This window comes from Microcebus murinus, chromosome 20, assembly GCF_040939455.1.
Source record: "Microcebus murinus isolate Inina chromosome 20, M.murinus_Inina_mat1.0, whole genome shotgun sequence".
Lineage (NCBI taxonomy): Eukaryota > Metazoa > Chordata > Mammalia > Primates > Cheirogaleidae > Microcebus > Microcebus murinus.
Genome location: NC_134123.1, coordinates 20939316 through 20961508, shown reverse-complemented (window position 1 = coordinate 20961508; position 22193 = coordinate 20939316). Strand labels below are relative to the sequence as shown.

General features: G+C 39.4%; 1 protein-coding gene and 1 pseudogene across 6 annotated transcripts in view; one reads left to right on the top strand and one right to left on the bottom strand.

Annotated features, from left to right (window-relative positions):
* CYB5B (cytochrome b5 type B) overlaps positions 1 to 22193 on the bottom strand; it is a 42050-nt gene that overhangs the window by 5736 nt on the left and 14121 nt on the right. For 3 of the 6 annotated variants that reach the window (XM_012742376.3, XM_012742375.3, XM_075995751.1), the window contains exons 2-4: positions 13935 to 14063; positions 13365 to 13394; positions 1344 to 1372 (exon numbers count right to left, since the gene is read on the bottom strand). In XM_012742376.3, the coding sequence (XP_012597830.1) occupies positions 1344 to 1372; positions 13365 to 13394; positions 13935 to 14063 (188 nt within the window). Of the gene's footprint in view, positions 1 to 1343; positions 1373 to 13364; positions 13398 to 13934; positions 14064 to 22193 lie in introns of all 6 variants that reach the window. The other 3 variants (XM_075995752.1, XM_075995748.1, XM_075995749.1) reach the window with 2 other exon arrangements.
* On the top strand, positions 14174 to 18630 carry LOC142862642 (ER membrane protein complex subunit 3 pseudogene; annotated as a pseudogene).

The following is a 22193-nucleotide window of genomic DNA, read 5'->3' as shown; positions in this document are numbered from 1 at the left end:
ACCTTTTCTTATATATGCTTACATAATATTTGTATTTCCTCTTCCATAAAGTGCTTAATCTTTTTCTCATATTTCACTGAGTTATTGTTTAAAAATTGATTTGTTGGAATTCTTTATTCTGCACAACAACCTCAATCAGTTTTATGCACTAAGTCTATTGCCAGTTTGTGGCTTGCATTTTCTTTTTTTTTTTTTTTTTTTTTTTGAGACAGAGTCTCCCTTTGTTGTCCAGGCTAGAGTGAGTGCCGTGGCGTCAGCCTAGCTCACAGCAACCTCAAACTCCTGGGCTTGAGTGATCCTTCTGCCTCAGCCTCCCAAGTAGCTGGGACTACAGGCATGCGCCACCATGCCCGGCTAATTTTTATATATATATATCAGTTGGCCAATTAATTTCTTTCTATTTATAGTAGAGACGGGGTCTCGCTCTTGCTCAGGCTGGTTTTGAACTCCTGACCTTGAGCAATCCGCCCGCCTCGGCCTCCCAAGAGCTAGGATTACAGGCGTGAGCCACAGCGCCCGGCCGCATTTTCAAATTCTTTATGCAGCATTTGGCTGACTATAATCCTTAATATCAAGGAAACTGAATTTACTAATAGTTCATACTTGGTCCATTACTTCAAACAAAAGACCTGACATTTTATTGGAAAAAAGATGTAATTTTCTACTTTCTCTGTAATACTTTAAGTGAGATGTCCAAAAGTACAAGAGGTAGGATCTACATAATCTCTACAAAGATTTTTTTTTTTTTTTTTTTACAAGCCAAGGATCTCACAGTAGTCATCTCAAATAGAGACACTCAAGGGATGGGAATTCATACCTTTCAGAGCTAATACTACCATATTACTAATATTACTGTAAGAGATATACTGTAAGGAAACCTCTGAGAAAATCCAAATTCCTAAATATGACTGTAATAATCTTTTTTTTTTTTCCGTTAAAATGTAATAATAGCACCTACCTTACAGAGTGGTTGTGAGGAATAAATGAGATTAAGTTTTGGTGGACTCACATAGCTGAGCTGAGCTGCAGAGACTGGGAGATTGACTTAGTAGTAGTTACTTCTCCACTCATAATGGACAGCAATCTTAGTGTGATTCCAATTTATGTCACAACAAGATTTAACAATTACTGAAAGCGTGAACCTTTCAGATCATTCAAAATGGTGGAAACTGTAAAAATTCATTTTGCTAAAGTCAAGGAACTACTGAATTTGCCAAGATTTTGGCCAAAAAAGAATTAGCTGTCAAACTGTACTCGTAAATTATGTTATACATGCATATTTACGGAAGAACCTCTTGCCACATTATGTTGAGCATAAGGAAGTCTGTTAAGGGGATACTAACCTTTTGCACGTGTTATTTTTCGAAGGGTCCTGAAGATGACACACATTAAAAAATAACAAACAAAAAAAGATGATTAATATAGCACATATAAAATCTTCTTGAATATGTATATAAACACTGTAGCTGATAACAGAACATCATCTTTCATGCATTTTGATGTTTATAAATCTATAAGCAATGGGTGGGCTGGGAGTTTTATTTCTGATAACATCCCAGTACTCCCTAGTGAAGAACCACTAATGAAAGCAATGACCTAAACTATATTAGATGTAAAAAAAATGCTTATGATATAAAGTATATTGAAATGGACTAATTTGCAGTCACAATGATGTGCCTGGTTGAGCTGGGCTTGCCACTGGCAGTAGCTAACATCACATTTTTTTTCTTTTTTTAAAAATAAGTTTGAGAAGTTTATAATATGTTTATTGGTTATATAGATAGTCTTTTTTTTCTCTCTCTCTCTCTCTTTTGGGGACAGAATCTCACTCTGTCGCCCTGGTAGAGTGCAGTGGCCTCATTGTAGCTCACTTACTGCAACCTCAAACTCCTGGGCTCAAGTGATCCTATTGCCTCAGCCTCCCGAGTAGCTGGGACTACAGGCACATGCCACCATGCCCTGCTAGTTTTTTCTAATTTTTGTAGAGACAGGGTTTCGCTGCTTTTGCTCAGGCTGAGCTCCTGAGCTCAAGCAATCCTCCCACCTCAGCCTCCCAATGTGCTAGGATTACAGGCGTGAGCCACCATGCCTGGCCTAATATGACATCTTCTGAAAACATTTTAAAAAGGTGAAAATGTAATGAAGCTGGGTGTGGTGGCTCACACCTGTAATCCTAGCATTCCGGAATGCTAAGGCAGTAGGAATGTTTGAAGTCAGGAGTTGGAGACTAGCTCTGAGCAAGAGCAAGACCCCATCTCTACTAAAAAAAAAAAAATAGAAAAATTAGCTAGGCATCATGGTGCACACCTGTAGCCCCAGCTACTCAGGAGGCTGAGGCAGGGGGATCACTTGAGCCCAGGAGTTTGAGGTTGCAGTGAGCTATGATGACTCCACTGCACTCTAGGTAGAGTGACAGAGGGAGACTCTGTCTCCAAAAAAAAGTAATGAAGTACTGATACATGATACAACATGGATGAGCTTTCAAAACATTATACTAAGTGAAAGAAGCCAGACACAAAAGACCACATATTGTATATGTCTGTTTATATGAAATCTCCAGAATAGGACAACCAATAGAGGCAGAAAGTAGATTAGTGGTTGCCTAGGGCTAGGGACAGAGGAGGAGTAGTGGGGAAATGGAAAATGACTGCTAATGGGTATGGGGTTTCTTTCTGGAGTGATGGAATTGTTCTAAAATTGACTGTGATTATGATTGCACAGCTCTGTAAATATACTAAAAATCACTGGCTCATACATTTTAAATAGGTGAATTGTACGGTATGAGACTTGTATCTCAATAAACCTATTATTAAAATTTTTAAAACTCACTTTAAATAAATATCAAATGAAGTTACTGATTCCATTAATTAGCTGTATAGTACAGGAGGCTTGCAAACTTACTGCCAGGGGACAATAACCCATTAGCATAGGTTGCTGCTGCCCAAAATATCATCTTTGCCAATATGTAGAAGTATAGCAGTTTAGAAACATAGAATATCAACTCTACCTAACCACAGTTTTCAATAATCTCCAAGAATTTTCAGAAACCAAACATACTGGCCCAGAGATACTTTAGAGTAGTCTGTGAAATGAGTTTTAATTTCATATATCCAAAACCCTTTCTTGCAAATAATGACTCCATGCCCCAAACTGGAAAGAAATTAGCCTATAGGCAAGTAAAACTTCAAATAAAAGTTTTGGATAAACCATATATTAATGTATTACTATACTTCTTTGGGACCTTGATGAATATCATCTCAGACATTTCTGCTAGGATAGTAAGCAACCAACTAATAAAACATGTTACAGGTCAGTCTTTGAAAAATACAACAAATGTTACTGTCTTATAGATGTGGAAAGTGGTAGTGGTGGCAATGGTGGTGAGTGCATCCAGTTAATTTATAATGTTCCCCTTTGAAATATTCTATTATAGTAGCCAAGATATAATTGAATTCCATCTAGAAAATGTCCATGATCTTTTATGCTCTATCCACACGTATACCAATGATTTACAGAACAAAATATATAGTTACTATTTTTAAAAAAAAACAACTGGGCCGGGTGCGGTGGCTCACGCCTGTAATCCTAGCACTCTCAGAGGCCGAGGCGGGCAGATTGCTCAAGGTCAGGAGTTGGAAACCAGCCTGAGCAAGAGTGAGACCCCGTCTCTACTATAAGTAGAAAGAAATTAATTGGCCAACTAATATATATAGGAAAAATTAGCTGGGTATGGTGGCGCATGCCTGTAGTCCCAGCTATTCGGGAGGCTGAGGCAGGAGGATCGCCTGAGCCCAGGAGTTTGAGGTTGCTGTGAGCTAGGCTGATGCCACAGCACTCACTCTAGCCTGGGCAACAAAGTGAGACTCTGTCTCAAAAAATAAAAATAAAATAAAATGAAAACTGGGATAATTTGAAAGGTTTATACAAGAGCATCACTGAATAATGTTTTATGATGTTTAATCTATAACTACATTAAAAGTTATATACTTCATATAAATGGATTCTCTAGATGTCAAAGTTTTTAGCCTTTTTTACAACCAAAAGCCCTAGATGTGTGCTAAGTAGAGTGAGGTTTGGGCAATGTAATAAGCAACTGAGAGAAGAAAGAGAAAGAGAGAACAGAGAGAACCATGAGCAGAATATGCTGAAATTGTAATGGTTTCTAATAAACAATAGATAATTAAAAATATGTATGGTGTTTTATCAACTAAGTACTGCAAAGTGCCCATCTTTTAAGATTAATCCATCCCAGGAGGCAAAAAAGACTGACTTGTCTAATACCTTAGAGGAACAAGAAAAGGAAGCATACATTCCCTATAGGATACTGACAGCCAAGTAAATGCCAAACTATGGCGACCCCACCTGTAATCAACTACAATATAATGAAAGAGATGTTGAAGGCACAGCTCTTAGCAGCCAAGTCCCTCAACCAAGTTTGGAAAGAAGCCAAATAAGTTATTTTTAATTTTATAAAACCGAAAAAAGTTCTATTAACACATAATGTTCCTTGGCCTTCATCCTTCCTCTATGTATATAGTTCCCCAATCTTCATTTCCACAGCTAAGTGCTGTGCTAAACCTAATGGGTGCTTAAGTGACATTCCTACAGTTTATAGCTGACTTTCATTTATCCCTTCGGGTGTCCAGGCACATCTGGCTAGTTATGTTCATGCGCAGACTTTAATGCTCTCGACTTCTAGCATGGGAAGTACTGCAATGCTGTGATTTTAGTTACAAGAGAACAGTTCAAATCCAAAGTTCTTCCAGCATAAGCCTTATTAAGTAATTAATATGCATGTTTCTTTATTCTCACTCAAAACTAACAGAAATTAACTATTTAAATAAAACTAGTCCCTAAAGTTAAAGGTTCATTAAGGCTTTAATTCCCCATTAAGATAAATAAGGAAATCAATGTATTTATATACATATAAATAGTAAAATGGGCTTTAGGGTGAAAGGAAATTTTTTTTTTTTGAGACAGAGTCTCACTTTTGTTGCCCAGGCTAGAGTGCCATGGCGTCAGCCTAGCTCAAAGCAACCTCAAACTCCTGGGCTTAAGCGATCCTCCTGCCTCAGCCTCCCTAATAGCTGGGACTACAGGCATGTACCACCATGCCCAGCTAATTTTTTCTATATACATATATATGTTTAGTTGGCCAATTCATTTTTTCTATTTATAGTAGAGAAGGGGTCTTGCTCTTGCTCCGGCTGGTTTTGAACTCCTGACCTCGAGGAATCCACCCGCCTCAGCCTCCCAGAGTGCTAGGATTACAGGCGTGAGCCACCGCGCCTAGCCGAAAGGAAATATTTTGTAATACCTAAGTAATCTTTTTATAAAGCTGCTCATAACTTAATTTATCTCTAATATCTTCAAGCTCAATGCTACAAATCAGTTTCTTCATTTATAAAATGAAAGGCTCAGATCAGATGAACTTGAATTCTAAAGTCATATTCAATAATCTCAACACAATTTTCTGGGCCAAAGGCATTTTAGCAAAACCTACGAGAGCAGCCTTCCAAAGGATAGAGAGAAAGGAAACACCATTCTCTCGTGTCTAGGAAGACTGAAGGAGCACATGTAGATTATTCTCTCTTCCAGCAGCTATATAAAGGAGTGTTTTTCCAGAAACCCTTCCGAGAGAGGCACTACACCATAAATAAGTACTGACTCAATTTGATATGGTTAAAAGAATGACAAAGAAATGTCACAATTGGCAACCACATGGAAAGGGACTTAGGGTTCAGTAGGAGTGGATTTCACTATGAATTCTGTTCATGAGAAAACATGAGAGCAGAGCACAGACTTAAGGAATGTGATGTACTTTGTCATCAGGATAAAAATGTAGGAAAAAATGAGACAGAATTATGATTATGATGCATTAAAACATGCAGACAGTATATTATATACCTTCACCTATATAGTTTATATTTAGGCTTTCTAAGGCTTAAAGTAAAGGCAAATATAAGGTATATGAGGAGCTACATTTTAATTCCTAAATTGAATAGTTGCAATTCCAAGAGGATTCTAAGTATTTAAAGCGGGAGAAGGTAGATTGTAAGCCACAGGACACCTTCAGGAAATTTAATGGGTATTTGGGTGGTATGGTAGAGATTTTGCTGCTTTTTATTTGTAACACTTCAATATCTCTGTGGCTAGAAACTTATTAAAAATAGCTTGGGAGCTTTTGGCTTCAAATACTACTGGAAAAGGATTTCCCCCCTCCACCCCAATAACACCATGGATCTTATAGCAGGAACTACCTATATGAATTTTAGTATTAGGTTCATCTTACCACCTAAAATCTTTGAGTACTGAAGGTACATGATTTCAACATTTTATAGTCCCAACTATGACATGGTCATGTGGTGTGGAGCTTGAGGCCACTATAGCTCTAGTATACTAAAATATACAAGTCACTGAAATCCATTTCTTTCTGGATAAGAACACTGTTAAAAATTACTGCCTTGGCGGGGCATGGTGGCTCACACCTGTAATCCTAGCTCTCTTGGAAGGCGAGGTGGGAGGATCGCTCAAGGTCAGGAGTTGAGACCAGCTTGAGCAAGAGTGAGACCCCCTTCTCTACTTAAAAAAAAAAAAAAATAAGCCGGGCGCGGTGGCTCAAGCCTGTAATCCTAGCACTCTGGGAGGCTGAGGCGGGCGGATTGCTCGAGGTCAGGAGTTCGAAACCAGCCTGAGCAAGAGCAAGACCCCGTCTCTACTATAAATAGAAAGAAATTAATTGGCCAACTAATATATATATATAAAATTAGCCGGGCGTGGTGGCGCATGCCTGTAGTCCCAGCTACTCGGGAGGCTGAGGCAGCAGGATTGCTTGAGCCCAGGAGTTTGAGGCTGCTGTGAGCTAGGCACTCACTCTAGCCTGTGCAACAAAGCGAGACTCTGTCTCAAAAAAAAAAAAAAAAAAAATACAAAGAAATTAGCTGGACGACTAAAAATATATTTAGAAAAAACTAGCCGGGCATGGTGGTGCATGCCTGTTGCCCCAGCTACTCGGGAGGCTGAGCACAGGAGTTGGGAGGTTGCTGTGAGCTGGGCAGATGCCATGGCACTCTAGCCCTGGCAACAGAGTGAGACTCTGTCTAAAAAAAAGAAAAAAAAATGTACTGCCTTGCAAAGCATATATTCCTACAGTTAGCCCAATTATGTAAAAAATATTTCCCTGTAGGTAAGGCAAAATTCAAAAATGAAAAAATCACCCCTAAAACAAATTGCTATACAACTATTTTCCAAACTTATTATGATAAGATATATAACACATCACAGAAGAAAAAAAATTAAAAGACTGAGAATGACCTCAACTGAGATCTAAGAAGTAAAAAACTTGTTATTATATAATAGTGGAGGACTGATTTGAAAATGATATTCCCTTGCCCTTCGGCTCACTTGTTTTGCAAAACTACACATCAATTCTAAATAGAGCTTTACCAATAGAAGATATTAATCTTTTAGAGCCTTCAGCAAAGGGTATTTTGTCCTGCAAGAGTGATTTTGCCATTATATTCTATGCTTTATTTAAAAGATTATATTAGAAAATACAATGTTAGACAAAAACAGGGAACAATAAACAACCAGACAAAATTCTTTGGTAAATAGCAATCACTGCTCATCTAAAGGGCAGCTGCATTCCCATTCCAAACTTTAATAAACAAAACAGTAGGCATGATAGGGATATTAAATAATTCTTAAAAGTGTATTTTAGCATAATGTAATCAACTGACTGCATTATGTGATTATAAACAATGTTTTCTTTTTAGTTTCTCTCTCATAAAAGAGGAGGTAAACTGTAGGTTATGTATGTATGTGTAATACATTATATAACAGGAAACTGTATGTATAAATCGTCTGGGAGAAAAAATTTTATCTGCTTTCAAATACAACTTATAGATTGCTTCTAACATTTGTGGAATTTACTAGATTTCAAAAGTTATGTTTCTTAAGTTAAAAAATACAGTTTAGGCCGGGTGCGGTGGCTCACGCCTGTCATCCTAGCTCTCTGGGAGGCCGAGGCGGGCGGATTGCTCGAGGTCAGGAGTTTGAAACCAGCCTGAGCAAGGGCGAGACCCTGTCTCTACTATAAATAGAAAGAAATTAATTGGCCAACTAATATATATAGAAAAAATTAGCCGGGCATGGTGGCGCATGCCTGTAGTCCCAGCTACTTGGGAGGCTGAGGCAGAAGGATTGCTTGAGCCCAGAAGTTTGAGGTTGCTGTGAGCTAGGCTGATGCCACGGCACTCACTCTAGCCTAGGCAACAAAGCGAGACTCTGTCTCAAAAAAAAAAAATACAGTTTAAAGAACAAGTTAGTCAGGCCTCTATGGATACAAGTTTATTTGTTTTAAAAACCAGATCAAGGCCGGGCGTGGTGGCTCATGCCTGTAATCCTAGCACTCTGGGAGGCAGAGGCAGGCGGATTGCTCATTGCTCAAGATCAGGAGTTCGAAACCATCCTGAGCAAGAGCGAGACCCTGTCTCTACTATGAATAGAAAGTAATTAATTGGCCAACTAATATATATAGAAAAAAAATGAGCCGGGCATGGTGGTGCATGCCTGTAGTCCCAGCTACTTGGGAGGTTGAGGCAGAAGGATTGCTTGAGCCCAGGAGTTTGAGGTTGCTGTGAGCTAGGCTGATGCCACGGCACTCACTCTAGCCTAGGCAACAAAGCGAGACTCTGTCTCAAAAAAAAAAAAAATACAGTTTAAAGAACAAGTTAGTCAGGCCTCTATGGATACAAGTTTATTTGTTTTAAAAACCAGATCAAGGCCGGGCGTGGTGGCTCATGCCTGTAATCCTAGCACTCTGGGAGGCAGAGGCAGGGGGATTGCTCATTGCTCAAGATCAGGAGTTCGAAACCATCCTGAGCAAGAGCGAGACCCTGTCTCTACTATGAATAGAAAGTAATTAATTGGCCAACTAATATATATAGAAAAAAAATGAGCCGGGCATGGTGGTGCATGCCTGTAGTCCCAGCTACTTGGGAGGTTGAGGCAGAAGGATTGCTTGAGCCCAGATTGAGGTTGCTGTGAGCTAGGATGATGCCATAGCACTCACTCTAGCCTGAGCAACAAAGCGAGACTCTACTAAAAAATAAATAAAGAAATAAATAAATAAAAACCAGATCAAATTCTGTTAAAACAAATGTCATCACATCAAAACTTTATCTAAGGAATACTAAATACCTATTTAAAATAATGATCCTAGCACTCTGGGAGGACGAGGAGGGCAGATCGCTCAAGGTCAGGAGTTCAAAACCAGCCTAAGAGTGAGACCCCCATCTCTACTAAAAATACAAAGAAATTAATTTGCCAATTAAAAATATATATTAAAAAAATAGCCGGGCATGGTGGCGTATGCTTGTAGTCCTAGCTACTCGGAGGCTGAGGCAGTAGGATTGCTTGAGCTCAGGAGTTTGAGGTTGCTGTGAGCTAGGCTGACGCCAAGGCACTCTAGCCAGGGCAACAAAGTGAGACACTGTTTCAAAAAAAACATTACTTCATAGAGATTCAGAAACCGTGACCTAAAAGAAAGGAAACAATGAACTTCATTTCCATTATTTGATGGTGAATGTTTAAACCAGAGCTAGAAAAATGACGAAAAGAGATATCTATATCCTAGACACCAAGTGCCTATTTAAACCTCTGTAAGAAATAAATCTGAGGGATAAAGAATTTCTTCCTGGGCATGGCGCGGTGGCTCACGCCTGTAATCCTAGCACTCTGGGAGGCCGAGGTGGGTGGATTGCAAGAGGCCAGGAGTTCGAAATCAGCCTGAGCAAGAGCGAGACCCCATCTCTACTGTAAATAGAAAGAAATTAATTGGCCAAATAACATATATAGAAAAAATTAGCCGGGCATGGTGGTGCTGCCTGTAGTCCCAGCTACTCGGGAGGCTGAGGCAGAAGGATTGCTTGAGCCCAGTAGTCTGAGGTTGCTGTGAGCTAGGCTGACGCCACAGCACTCACTCTAGCCTGGGCAACAAAGCGAGACTCTGTCTCAAAAAAAAAAAAAAAAAAAAAAAAAGAATTTCTTCCTGGAACTGAAAATGGTTTGGAATATAGCTATAAGAAAATCACCGTAGGTGGTCTTGAAAATTTTCCAAAAGGCTTTTCTTGCCTGATGTGCCTGAAGTATAGCAGTGAGACTGGAAACACAATATATTGCCAGGCTCTCCACTTCATGAAGACATGCTCCTTGGGCACAGGCACATGAGGAAAACAGGATTGGAAACACTGCCTTTAGTCACTCTTTAACCCAGGCAGGGGCTGAACTACATTTGGAGGCTTCTGAATTATTATAGAACTTGGTGAGCTGAAATGGTTGCTTTTTCCATATTTGTTACAAAAAAATCTAAGTCTCAACAGTTTTAATTCAGCCGAGAAACTCTAATTCTTTGGCCTATAGAAGGCAGACAATGCTTTCCACAGAAGAGAATTAAATTTTCCTAACTTTTCAAATGAAAAGATGGGCATATCATTTAGCAAAAAGTTTGGGCTTGGCTATGTATTTCTCACCTAGATTACTTAAAATGCAAATTCCCAAGCCCCATCTCCAGAGATTCCAAATCAGCAGTAGGAGAAGCAAAGGAAATATACATTTCATGTATTTTCATGTACATGTCAAGGGATTCCAATCTAGGTGGTACAAGAATAGAATTTGAGGAACACTGTTCTCCATTCCTGGGAATGGTCCTAACTATACTACCAAGAAAGAAAAATAGTAACAAGAAGCAATTTGTAGACTTCTAGACATTATAATCACAAAAAATATTTTTTCTATTGTTTTAATATAAAGGGTGATTTTATGGCTGCTGTGCAGAAATTGATTATGGCTCCTAGATACAAGGGGCATCTCTTGTATAAATGGGAATATCCCGTGAATCAAATGTTCACCTCTGAGTATGGTATTTTCTGGATATGTTCAATATACTAATCAAGGCTGTGCTTATTTCAAATTCTATCTTAAAGGCAGGGCGAGGAGGCTCACGCCTGTAATACTAGCACTCTGGGAGGCTGAGGCAGGCAGATCACTTAAGGTCAGGAGTTCGAAACCAGCCTGAGCAAGAGCAAGACCCCATCTCTGCTAAAAATAGAAAGAAGTTAATTGGCCAACTAAAAATATATAGAAAAAATTAGCTGGGCATGGTGGCACGTGCCTGTAGTCCCAGCTACATGGCAGGCTGAGGCAGAAGGATCGCTTGAGCCCAGGAGTTTGAGGTTGTTGTGAGCTAGGCTAATGCCACGGCACTCTAGCCAGGGCAACAGAGTGAGACTTTGTCTAAAAAAAGAAAACAAATTCTATCTTAATAACACAAGTGAGGATTCATAAAAGGGTAGTACAGGATGGTCCGATGGTAGTGGGTTATCAGAACTCATTAACATTAGTGTCACTAAAGTTGGTATTCAACCCCTCCCCTGCTAAATTTGACTGGCTAAAATAAATTAATTAAATTAAATTTTAAAAAAAGGGTAGTACATATATTAGGAGAGGAAGCTACAGTACTTACAAAGTGTTTAAAGAACGATTTCATTCCCCTTTCATAAACAATCAATAGTTCATAGTAGTAGAATCTAGCAAGATGCAAGAGTTAATTTACACAAACGCTCTGGATTGCAGGGCAACACATGGCAGACACTGTCAAGCAATCTCTTGAGTTGATAGAATTCTTGTCTTGGCCAACTTTAACTGCTATGTCAAATCCGTTCAGTAATTGGCTCAATGAGGAATAGGAGGGAAGTAAGCAGTTAGAAAGAGGAAAAGGGGAGGGAGGCAGGATGGCTTCCATATGTTCTAGGTAGCACCTAAACTGCTGTCCCTTTAACCTGGAGGGCACAGCTTGGGCAACATAGTGAGACCCAGTCGGTATAAAAATTAGCCAGGCATGGTGGTGGCTGCCTGTTGTCCCAGCCACTCGGGAGGTAGGAGGATCGCTTGAACCCAGGAGTTTGAGGCTGCAGTGAGCTATGATGACGCCACTGCATTCTAGCCTGGGCAACAGAGCAAGACCTTGACTCAAAATAAATAAATAGGCCGGGCGCGGTGGCTCTCGCCTGTAATCCTAGCTCTCTGGGAGGCCGAGGCGGGCGGATTGCTCGAGGTCAGGAGTTCAAAACCAGCCTGAGCAAGAGCGAGACCCCGTCTCTACTATAAATAGAAAGAAACTAATTGGCCAACTGATATATATAGAAAAAATTAGCCGGGCATGGTGGCGCATGCCTGTAGTCCCAGCTACTCGGGAGGCTGAGACAGAAGGATTGCTCGAGCCCAGGAGTTTGAGGTTGCTGTGAGCTAGGCTGACGCCACGGCACTCACTCTAGCCTGGGCAACAAATCGAGACTCTGTCTCAAAAAAAATAAAAAATAAATAAATAAATAAAAAATAAATAAATAAATAAACAAACAAACAAACAAACAAATAAATTAGAGGGCACTGTAACAGCTCTCTGAAGGATGGAAGTCAAAGAAAATTTTAAGGGCATAAGGGAGATGAACCACTCAGCTTATGGGAAGCAGAAAAGGCTTTCATATTTTCTTCCTGGTATATAATGTAGTGCACATTAAGGTTTTCAAATACTCAAATACTTAATCTTTTGTTTTTCCCATATCACTGAGTAACTAGGAAGTGTGTGGGCCTCTTTGAGCCTCCAGGATAAAAGAATTAAACTAAGGAAATAGAGACAGAAAGGGCTCTATATTACAGATAAAGACGATAACTAAACTTGTAAGAAAAAACCAACTTTCCAATTATTTTTTCAACACAGAAGCAATTATTACCACCTGTTCTATATAATGTAAGCGTTAACCCTTTGCACTCGCTTTTTTCTCGATTCCTTTATTCTACTTGGGATTTAATTTTTTAAATACTCCAGATTTTACAAAGCGTGGCAGTAGAATAAAAAACTGGAGTTTCTTTTATTTATTTGGATTTTTTTATGTTTCAAATTATTGATACATTCAAAGAGTAATTTTAATCTCTATAATTTTTGCTAACCGTGTGGAGTCACACTCGACATCTGAGTGCAAAGGGTTAAGATACTTCTGTACAACTGCAGCCATAAACTAATTTCTTTCAAAACCATATGGAGCATGGCTTTAGAGGTTTTTTTTGTTTGTTTTTGAAAAATTATATAGATGCATTAATAAAATATTTCCTACTATTCAAGTCAGCTATTCTTTTTTCCTGTGATGGTACTGAGTCCAAATTCCTGAAAAAATAGGATTTTGGCTTGGGGAAAAAGTAAATACTTTTTAACTTCACTTCAGATAATTTTTTTAAAAAGCAATTCTACTTGAATAAACAGAAATATAAATAATTAAAACACATAAGACAAGTTGATGACTTCTTACCTTGCTACCACTTTCGGGTTTAAGGTCACTCTGCTCAAAAGAGGAAAACAAATATTTTAAGATATATCCAAATGAACTCTTACTCTGTGCTTGTTTCTAACCTTGAAACTTGATACTACATTCCGGTGACAGTGACTTCTCTGGAAGACTTCCAGGGCTTTACATAGGTACTGAACCCCACCCACCCTGAGTACATCAGGGTGCCCTGTTAGAATGGTATGTATGGATGGTTTAAAACATCCACAGTTACTACCTATAGCAAGGAACTTGCAAGAACAGGCAAACCACTATTTTAGATAGAGATGTTATTAATTGCATTATAAAAAACACATCAATCAATAAAAATAATAATCCCGAATCAATTCCCTTAGTTTTTCAGAGATATACATGTGCTACTTGGCCAACAAGAGGCTATATCTTAGCACAGTAAGGCTAGATGATTTTAGAGAAAATTTAGCCTGGCTGCTGGGTAGAATGAATGTCCCTTTTAATAATTCATTCCCTCATTGTGTTCTATGACTGTTTAGTAGTTTTCTCTGCATAAGTTCTCCTAACTCCGAGAGTTCTTACCGGATGGACATCACCAATATAGTACTGCTTTAACATTTCTCTGGCATCAGAGGAGTGTCCTACATCTTCAAAGCTTTCACTTGCATCTATACCAGCTTGTTCCAGCAGAACCTCTTCTCCTCCAGGATGCTACAAGGAAAAGAGATTTATTGAACAGGGAGTTCGTTCTCTGAAAAGCAAGCCAGTAAGTTATTTTCTCACCCCATTTTCCTTTCTCCTTTCTCCCTTTAATGGGAATAATGGAACAAAGCTGCATCATGTGCCACCTTAGAGGATGCAGTGGAGGAACACAGTATAACTTCTGTGATATTCTAGCCAAAAATGCACAATATGGGGATTATTGTGAGAAAACCCAGGACAACTGCAAATTGAGAAATATCCTACAAAATCTCTCTGGACAGGACTGGCCTATGATCTCCAAAGATATCAAGGTCATGAAAGTCAAGGAAAGACTGAAGAAACTGTTCCAAATTGAAGGAGGCTAGAGAGACATGACAACTGGCAACAACAAGTGATCTTGGGTTGGTTCCTTTTGCCAACATTATTGAGTCAGCTGCAGAAACCCAAATGGGGACTCCTGTCAAAGGGTATGTGAATTCTTTTTTTTTTTTTTTTTTTTTTTTTTTTTGCGACAGAGTCTCACTTTGTTGTCCAGGCTAGAGTGAGTGCCGTGGCGTCAGCCTAGCTCACAGCAACCTCAAACTCCTGGGCTTGAGTGATCCTTCTGCCTCAGCCTCCCGAGTAGCTGGGACTACAGGCATGCGCCACCATGCCCGGCTAATTTTTTATATATATATCAGTTGGCCAATTAATTTCTTTCTATTTATAGTAGAGACGGGGTCTCGCTCTTGCTCAGGCTGGTTTTGAACTCCTGACCTTGAGCAATCCGCCCGCCTCGGCCTCCCAAGAGCTAGGATTACAGGCGTGAGCCACAGCGCCCGGCCTGTGAATTCTTTATTATCTTCCTGCAACTTTTCTATAAGTTTGAAATTGTTTTAAAATAAAAGTTTAGGCCGGGCGCGGTGGCTCACGCCTGTAATCCTAGCTCTCTGGGAGGCCGAGGCGGGCGGATTGCTCAAGGTCAGGAGTTCAAAACCAGCCTGAGCAAGAGCGAGACCCCGTCTCTACTATAAATAGAAAGAAACTAATTGGCCAACTGATATATATATATATATAAAAAATTAGCCAGGCATGGTGGCACATGCCTGTAGTCCCAGCTACTCGGGAGGCTGAGACAGAAGGATTGCTCGAGCCCAGGAGTTTGAGGTTGCTGTGAGCTAGGCTGACGCCATGGCACTCACACTAGCCTGGGCAACAAAGCGAGACTCTCTCAAAAAAAAAAATAAAATAAAAATAAAAAATAAAATAAAATAAAAGTTTAAATAAATAAATAAATAAGCAGTACCAGAGGAAACAGATTCTGTAACTATAAGCTATGTGACCCTGAACAAGTTATTAAAAAATTGAGATATCTTTATTTATAAAATGGAGATAATATGATATTTATCTTGACAACTATTGTGCATATTAAATGAGATAAGGATGCAAAACGCTTTGTGCTCCAGAAGAGCAAGGTATAGTAGGTATAATACGCTACCATCTATGATTTTAAAAAGCAGATATTAATAGATACACATAGAAAAAAATAGATACACATAGGCTTACACATGCATAAAATACACCTGGAAATGCTGAAGAGAACCTAGTGGTTGGGAGTCAGGGTGGGAAGGAAGACTACCCTGTATACACTCTTGAAATTGTTTTACCAAGTAAAGCATTACCTATTCAGAAAATAAATTGTTTTTTTAAAATTACACTTAGCTTACTGTAGTCCTTAACTTAAAGTAAACGCTCAATAAACATTACTTATAATTGGCAAATTTAGAATTTACATTATTCAACAAATCCAAATTTATATTTTGAAATAATGCTTTTTACTTGGTTGTTTTTTTTAACAATCATTTAAGGGGGAACAATATCATTCCTATTTTAAATATTTATTCAACTGAAGTACAAAAACTCTTAAGTGTAACCTCTTAGTCATAGTTACTTGCCTATGAGCTGCCTGAGGATAAGGAAAACTTCTATTTTTGTCTCCTAAAAGGTCTCCACCCAGCAAGTGGGTCTCACATCCCAGTATTTAAGCATGCTATTTTAAAGCAAAAGACAGTAACCACTTGTTATTACATCTGAAACCTCAGATGTGTTTTCTGTCATGGAACTAAGTCATTAGCTCTGAAATTATGTCCCAATTTGCTCTATGCACCTCAGCTAGGGAAGATATTTTTTTTTCCTTATGACATATCCCAACTATTATGTTTCCTTTCAGAGTAAAAGGACAACAAAACTTCTTAGCAGCTTGAGATATTTCAGAGAAGGACTGACTTCCTAGACAGCTCTTTCTACTAAGTACTTTCATTTTCACCAATCTCTTTAAATGAGTAAACAAGAGGAAGCACACTTTTAAAAAATATAAAAGTAAAAATTATATTAATAGATTCACTGTGATAAATTTGGGAAAAACAAGAATAAAGAATCAACTATATAGTCCTGTAACAGAAATACAGTCGGGCGCGGTGGCTCACGCCTGTAATCCTAGCTCTCTGGGAGGCTGAGGCGGGCGGATTGCTCAAGGTCAGGAGTTCGAAACCAGCCTGAGCAAGAGCGAGACCCCGTCTCTACTATAAACAGAAAGAAATTAATTGGCCAACTAATATATATAGAAAAAAAAAATTAGCCGGGCATGGTGGTGCATGCCTGTAGTCCCAGCTACTCGGGAGGCTGAGGCAGCAGAATCGCTTGAGCCCAGAAGTTTGAGGTTGCTGTGAGCTAGGCTGACGCCATGGCACTCACTCTAGCCTGGGTAACAAAGTGAGACTCTGTCTCAAAAAAAAAAAAAAAAAAAAAGAAAGAAATACACTTAACAATTTGGTGCATAAAATTCCATTGCTTGTCCTGTGCATTCTTTCAATCATTTCAGTCATTATGCTACAATTTCTATTGAGGCTGTACTATTAGTATTTTATGTAGTAGGTAGTGATAAATAAAAGTTTTTGTGTTCTTACAAAAGTGAATTCATACGGTACATGTCTTTTATCCTTTTTTTCACTGAAAGGTGATCAGAATGGTCCCCAAAAACCTTAGTAATTCTCATTCTAAAAGGTGGTCTTCATAGAGATGGCTTAGAATGAGATAAAGAATGAAGGAAACAAGGCCGGGCGCTGTGGCTCACGCCTGTAATCCTAGCTCTTGGGAGGCCGAGGCGGGCGGATTGCTCAAGGTCAGGAGTTCAAAACCAGCCTGAGCAAGAGCGAGACCCCGTCTCTACTATAAATAGAAAGAAATTAATTGGCCAACTGATATATATATATATATATATATATATATATAAATTAGCCGGGCATGGTGGCGCATGCCTGTAGTCCCAGCTACTCGGGAGGCTGAGGCAGAAGGATCACTCAAGCCCAGGAGATTGAGGTTGCTGTGAGCTAGGCTGACGCCACGGCACTCACTCTAGCCTGGACAACAAAGTGAGACTCTGTCTCAAAAAAAAAAAGAATGAAGGAAACAGATTTTAGGGAACCCTTGGTTGCTGTCTTAAAACTCTATAATAAAAAAAAAAAAAAGAAACTCTATAATCTTCAGATATTGTTATTTAAAATCAAATGGATACAAGGCTACGGAGGGAGGGCCTCCGGCAACCCAGCTGAAAGCAATGCACTAGGCCCAAAGCCACAGCAGCATCCTGGGCCAGTTCTAAGCCAAGAGAATGCCCAGGCTGAGGGGCATGAGAAGGCCTTGAGGAGAATCCAAAGAGCCACCTCGCCCGATTAGAAACCAGGCTAGCTCTCACTTAAGATGACTGGTAGGAGCTGCTAGTAGACTCCAAGCCAGCCCCTGGATAGTCCTGCCATATTTATCATCGCCTTCTAGGGCACCATCCACCACTGCGTGTTCATCCTGCTGCAGAGTGACAAGAAGCTCATCCACGAGCAAGTATTTGACAGTTAAGTCCTAATCTGAAGCAGAGTCTTCAGGGAAAATGGAAATTACCTTCCCGAAAAAGGTTTTCTTGACATGAAAATTCTACTTCCAACAACCCAGAGGATGAGTTTTTCAAAAAACTAAAAGGAAAACAGTGCCATTCTCCCACTATGTTCTGGGACATGATGAAAGGGATTGTAACAAATGTCCTCCTTATGATTTTTACGGGTGCCTTAATCAACATGACATTTTCAGGCTTTCTCACCACCAAGGTCCTATTTCCAGACTCTCTGTTTTTAAGCCTATGCTGCAGCAAGGAATCAAGCTAGCCACATTAGAAGTATCGTGGCAGAGTTCTGCATCCTGGTATTTCCTCAATGTATTTGGGCCTTAGAGCATTTAGTCTGTGATCCTGGGCCAAGATAATGGCCATGATCAATAAGGAATGAGGCAAGAGCAGATGACTGGAGCAGCCAAGGCCAGCCCACAGATACCAACAAAGCTTCTAAGACAAAATGGGAAGTTTTGAAGGTAATGAATCAGATGATGGGCAACAGATGATGTCAAAGAAGAGCTCATGGGCAAAGAAAAGACCTCCACTTTGAAGGCATGTTCAAAAATGAATTACAGAACTCTTTTTCTTTAAAGACCAAGCAGAGATTTGCTCTGCCAGAACTTGGAGTAGCCCTTAACTTGCTAATGTTCATTTGAAATACAGCCTCTTAGAATAAAAAGAAAGATGCATGAACTGGTGGGTGTGCAGCAAGCATCACTTTTATAGGAGCCAGATTCCCCTTTTTTGCCTGAAACTAGAGGAAATGAGGAGCATGTGCTGGGTGACTTGCAGGAAAAGAGCCATGTAAAAAATGTTTTTAATTTTCCTTCTGGTGACTCTAGAAATGAAAGTAAGACAAAGGGAGAAAACTCAAGCTAGTGATAATATATAAAAACTTACCAAAAATTCAATCTTTGGAAAAAGCATTGTGGATTATAACTAATTATTATGTCCAGTAAGTCTGACATTTTTTTCTTTTTTTTTTTTTAGAGATAGGGTCTTGCTCTGTCACCCAGGCTAGAGTGCAGTGACACCATCATATCTCACTGCATCCTCAAACTCCTGAGCCCAAGGGATCCTCTAGCCTCAGCCTCTAGGGCAGGTGGGACTGCAGGCATGTGCCACCACACCTGGCTAGTCAGTCTTTTTTTTTTTTTGCTAGTCAGTCTTTTAACCACAGTAAACTCTTGTTTTCTTGGGATCCAAATACCCTGCATTTCTCCATTTAATTGTGTTAGTATTTCTATAACTTTCTTTACAAAAGTAGTAATTTTCATTACTGAAAACATAGAAACTATGAATAAGTAAAATGAATCGTCCTGTATTATTGTTCTTGAGCTTACAGAATGACATGAAGAGCAAATGTGTCAAAATTTTATTCACAAACTCTTTAGAGTGCATACCCAGGGCTAGGACAGACTTAGCAAACCTTTTCTATCTTTTAATACTGTCCAGGGAAAATTGGCAACCCTGACATACTGCTGCATTCTCAAGTGCTTTCGGGATTATCAAAGACAGGTTAACAAATGAGAGGTTCTTAATCTGGAGTTGAGAATGTATCAAATCCATTGAAAAAAAAATCACTCTTTCTATACTGTATACGGCCACTCAGTTGAACTAAAGGCCTAGTTATTCTGGATTAGAGAGTTTATATAACGTTTTAAGAAGAGAGTAATTGCTAGCAGACAGAGAGATAAGTGTTGCCCAGGAATTATTCTGTCTGGATTAAATGTGCCACGGTGCCATTTCTGTATCAACAGGTAGATGTAATTTGCATGATGAACACTATAATTAAGAACAAATGAGGCTGGGCGCGGTGGCTCACGCTTGTAATCCTAGCACTCTGGGAGGCTGAGGCAGGAGGATTGCTCGAGGTCAGGAGTTCGAAACCAGCCTGAGCAAGAGCGAGACCCCGTCTCTATTATAAATAGAAGAAATTAATTGGCTAACTAATATATAGAAAAAATTAGCCGGGCATGGTGGCGCATGCCTGTAGTCCCAGCTACTCGGGAGGCTGAGGCAGCAAGATTGCTTGAGCCCAGGAGTTTGAGGTTGCTGTGAGCTAGGCTGATGCCACGGCACTCACTCTAGCCTGGACAACAAAGTGAGACTCTGTCTCAAAAAAAAAAAAAGAAAAGAAAAGAAAAGGAAAATCAGAATATGTCAATATCCTGGTTGTGATACTATACCACAGTTTTGCAAAATGTTATAAGTGGGGAAAACTAGGTGAAGGGTACAAGGGATCTATTTTTTCTTACAACTATATATAAATCTACAATTACCTCAATAAAAGTTTCCATTAAAAAAATCAAATGAGATTCCCTAAGAACATACTCAAGAGAGTTGTGTAATAGATACATGCACACACACACACAATCATTGCAGCATTATTCATTATTGTCCTAAACTGAGGTATAATCATATAATGTGGTTCTAATCAGCAATGAAAAAGAATGAACCATTGCTATATGCAAAATACAAGGGAATATAACATGTTGAATCAAAGACACCAGACACAAAGGTATATGTATACTGTGAAATTCCCATTTATAAAAAGTTAAAAACAGGAAAAGTGGCCGGGCACGGTGGCTCATGCCTATAATCCTAGTACTCTGGGAGGCCGAGGTGGGTGGATTGCTTGAGGTCAGGAGTTCAAAATCAGCCTGAGCAAGAGTGAGACCCTGTCTCTACTATAAAAATAGAAAGAAATTAATTGGCCAACTAATGTATATATAGAAAAAAAAAAAATTAGCCAGGCATGGTGGCACATGCCTGTAGTTCCAGCTACTCGGGAGGCTGAGGCAGCAGGATTGCTTGAGCCCAGGAGTTTGAGGTTGCTGTGAGCTAGGCTGATGCCACGGCACTCATTCTAGCCTGTGCAACAAAGCAAGACTCTGTATCAAAAAACAAACAAACAAAAAAAAAAAACAGGAAAAGTGAATTTACACTGTTACAGTCCATAGAGTGGGTACCTCTAAGCATAAGAACCAGATGGTGGTTATCCAAGTGCGTTCACTTGCTAGAGTGACATCTTACGGCTAAATCTCTCAGAAGTATATAATTCAATAGAAAAATAAATTCCAGAATATCATATACAATATGATACTATTTTAAAAGGTAAAATACAACTACTCTCATGTATACAGTTCAAATGAACTTCAACAATGGTGCCAAGAACACTCAATGGGGAAAAGGCAGTTTCTTCAACAAATGGTGATGTGAAAACTGAATATCCACATGCAAAACAATGAAGAAGGATCCCTGTCTTATAACATATAAAAATTAACTCAAGGGGATTATAGAACTAAATTTAAGACTTAAAACTATAAAACTCCTAGAAGAAACCACAAGGGGAAAGCTTCATGACATTGGCTTTGGACATGACACCAAAAGGCAACAGAAGGAAAAATGGGACTACATCAAACTTAGAAACTTTTAACCATCAAAGGATGCAATCAGCAGAGTGAAAAGACAATCTACACAATAGGAGAAAATATTTGCAAATTATGTGTCTGGTAAGACTATATGAAAAACTTCTAAAACTCAACAACAACAAAAAAGTCAACTCACCCCATTGAAAGATGGGCAAAGAACCCAAATAGGTATTTCCCCAAAGATACTAAAATGGCCAACAAACACGAAAGGATGCTCTGATGATCACCAATAATCAGAGAAATGAAAACCAAAATCACAACGAGAAACTAACTTACACTCATGAGGATGGCTACTATCAAAATCAACAACAGGCCAGGCACAGTGACTCACGCCTGTAATTCTAGCACTCTGGGAGGCTGAGGCGAGGAGATGGCTTGAGGTCAGGAGTTCGAAACCAGCCTGAGCAAGAACGAGACCCCCGTCTCTACCATAAATAGAAAGAAATTAATTGGCCAGCTAATATATATAGAAAAAATTAACCGGGCATGGTGGCGCATGCCTCTAGTCCCAGCTACTCGGGAGGCTGAGGCAGAAGGATTGCTTGAGCCCAGGAGTTTGAGGTTGCTGTGAGCTAGGCTGACGCCATGGCACTCACTCTAGCCTGGGCAACAAAGCGAGACTCTATCTCAAAAAAAAAAAAAAAAAAATCAACAACAACCACTGGAACAGCAAACATCAGTGAGGATGTAGAGAAATCAGAACCCTTGTGGGGATTGTAAATGGTATAACCAGTATGGAATATGGTATGGTAGCTCCTCAAAAAACTAAGAAAAGAACTACCATAT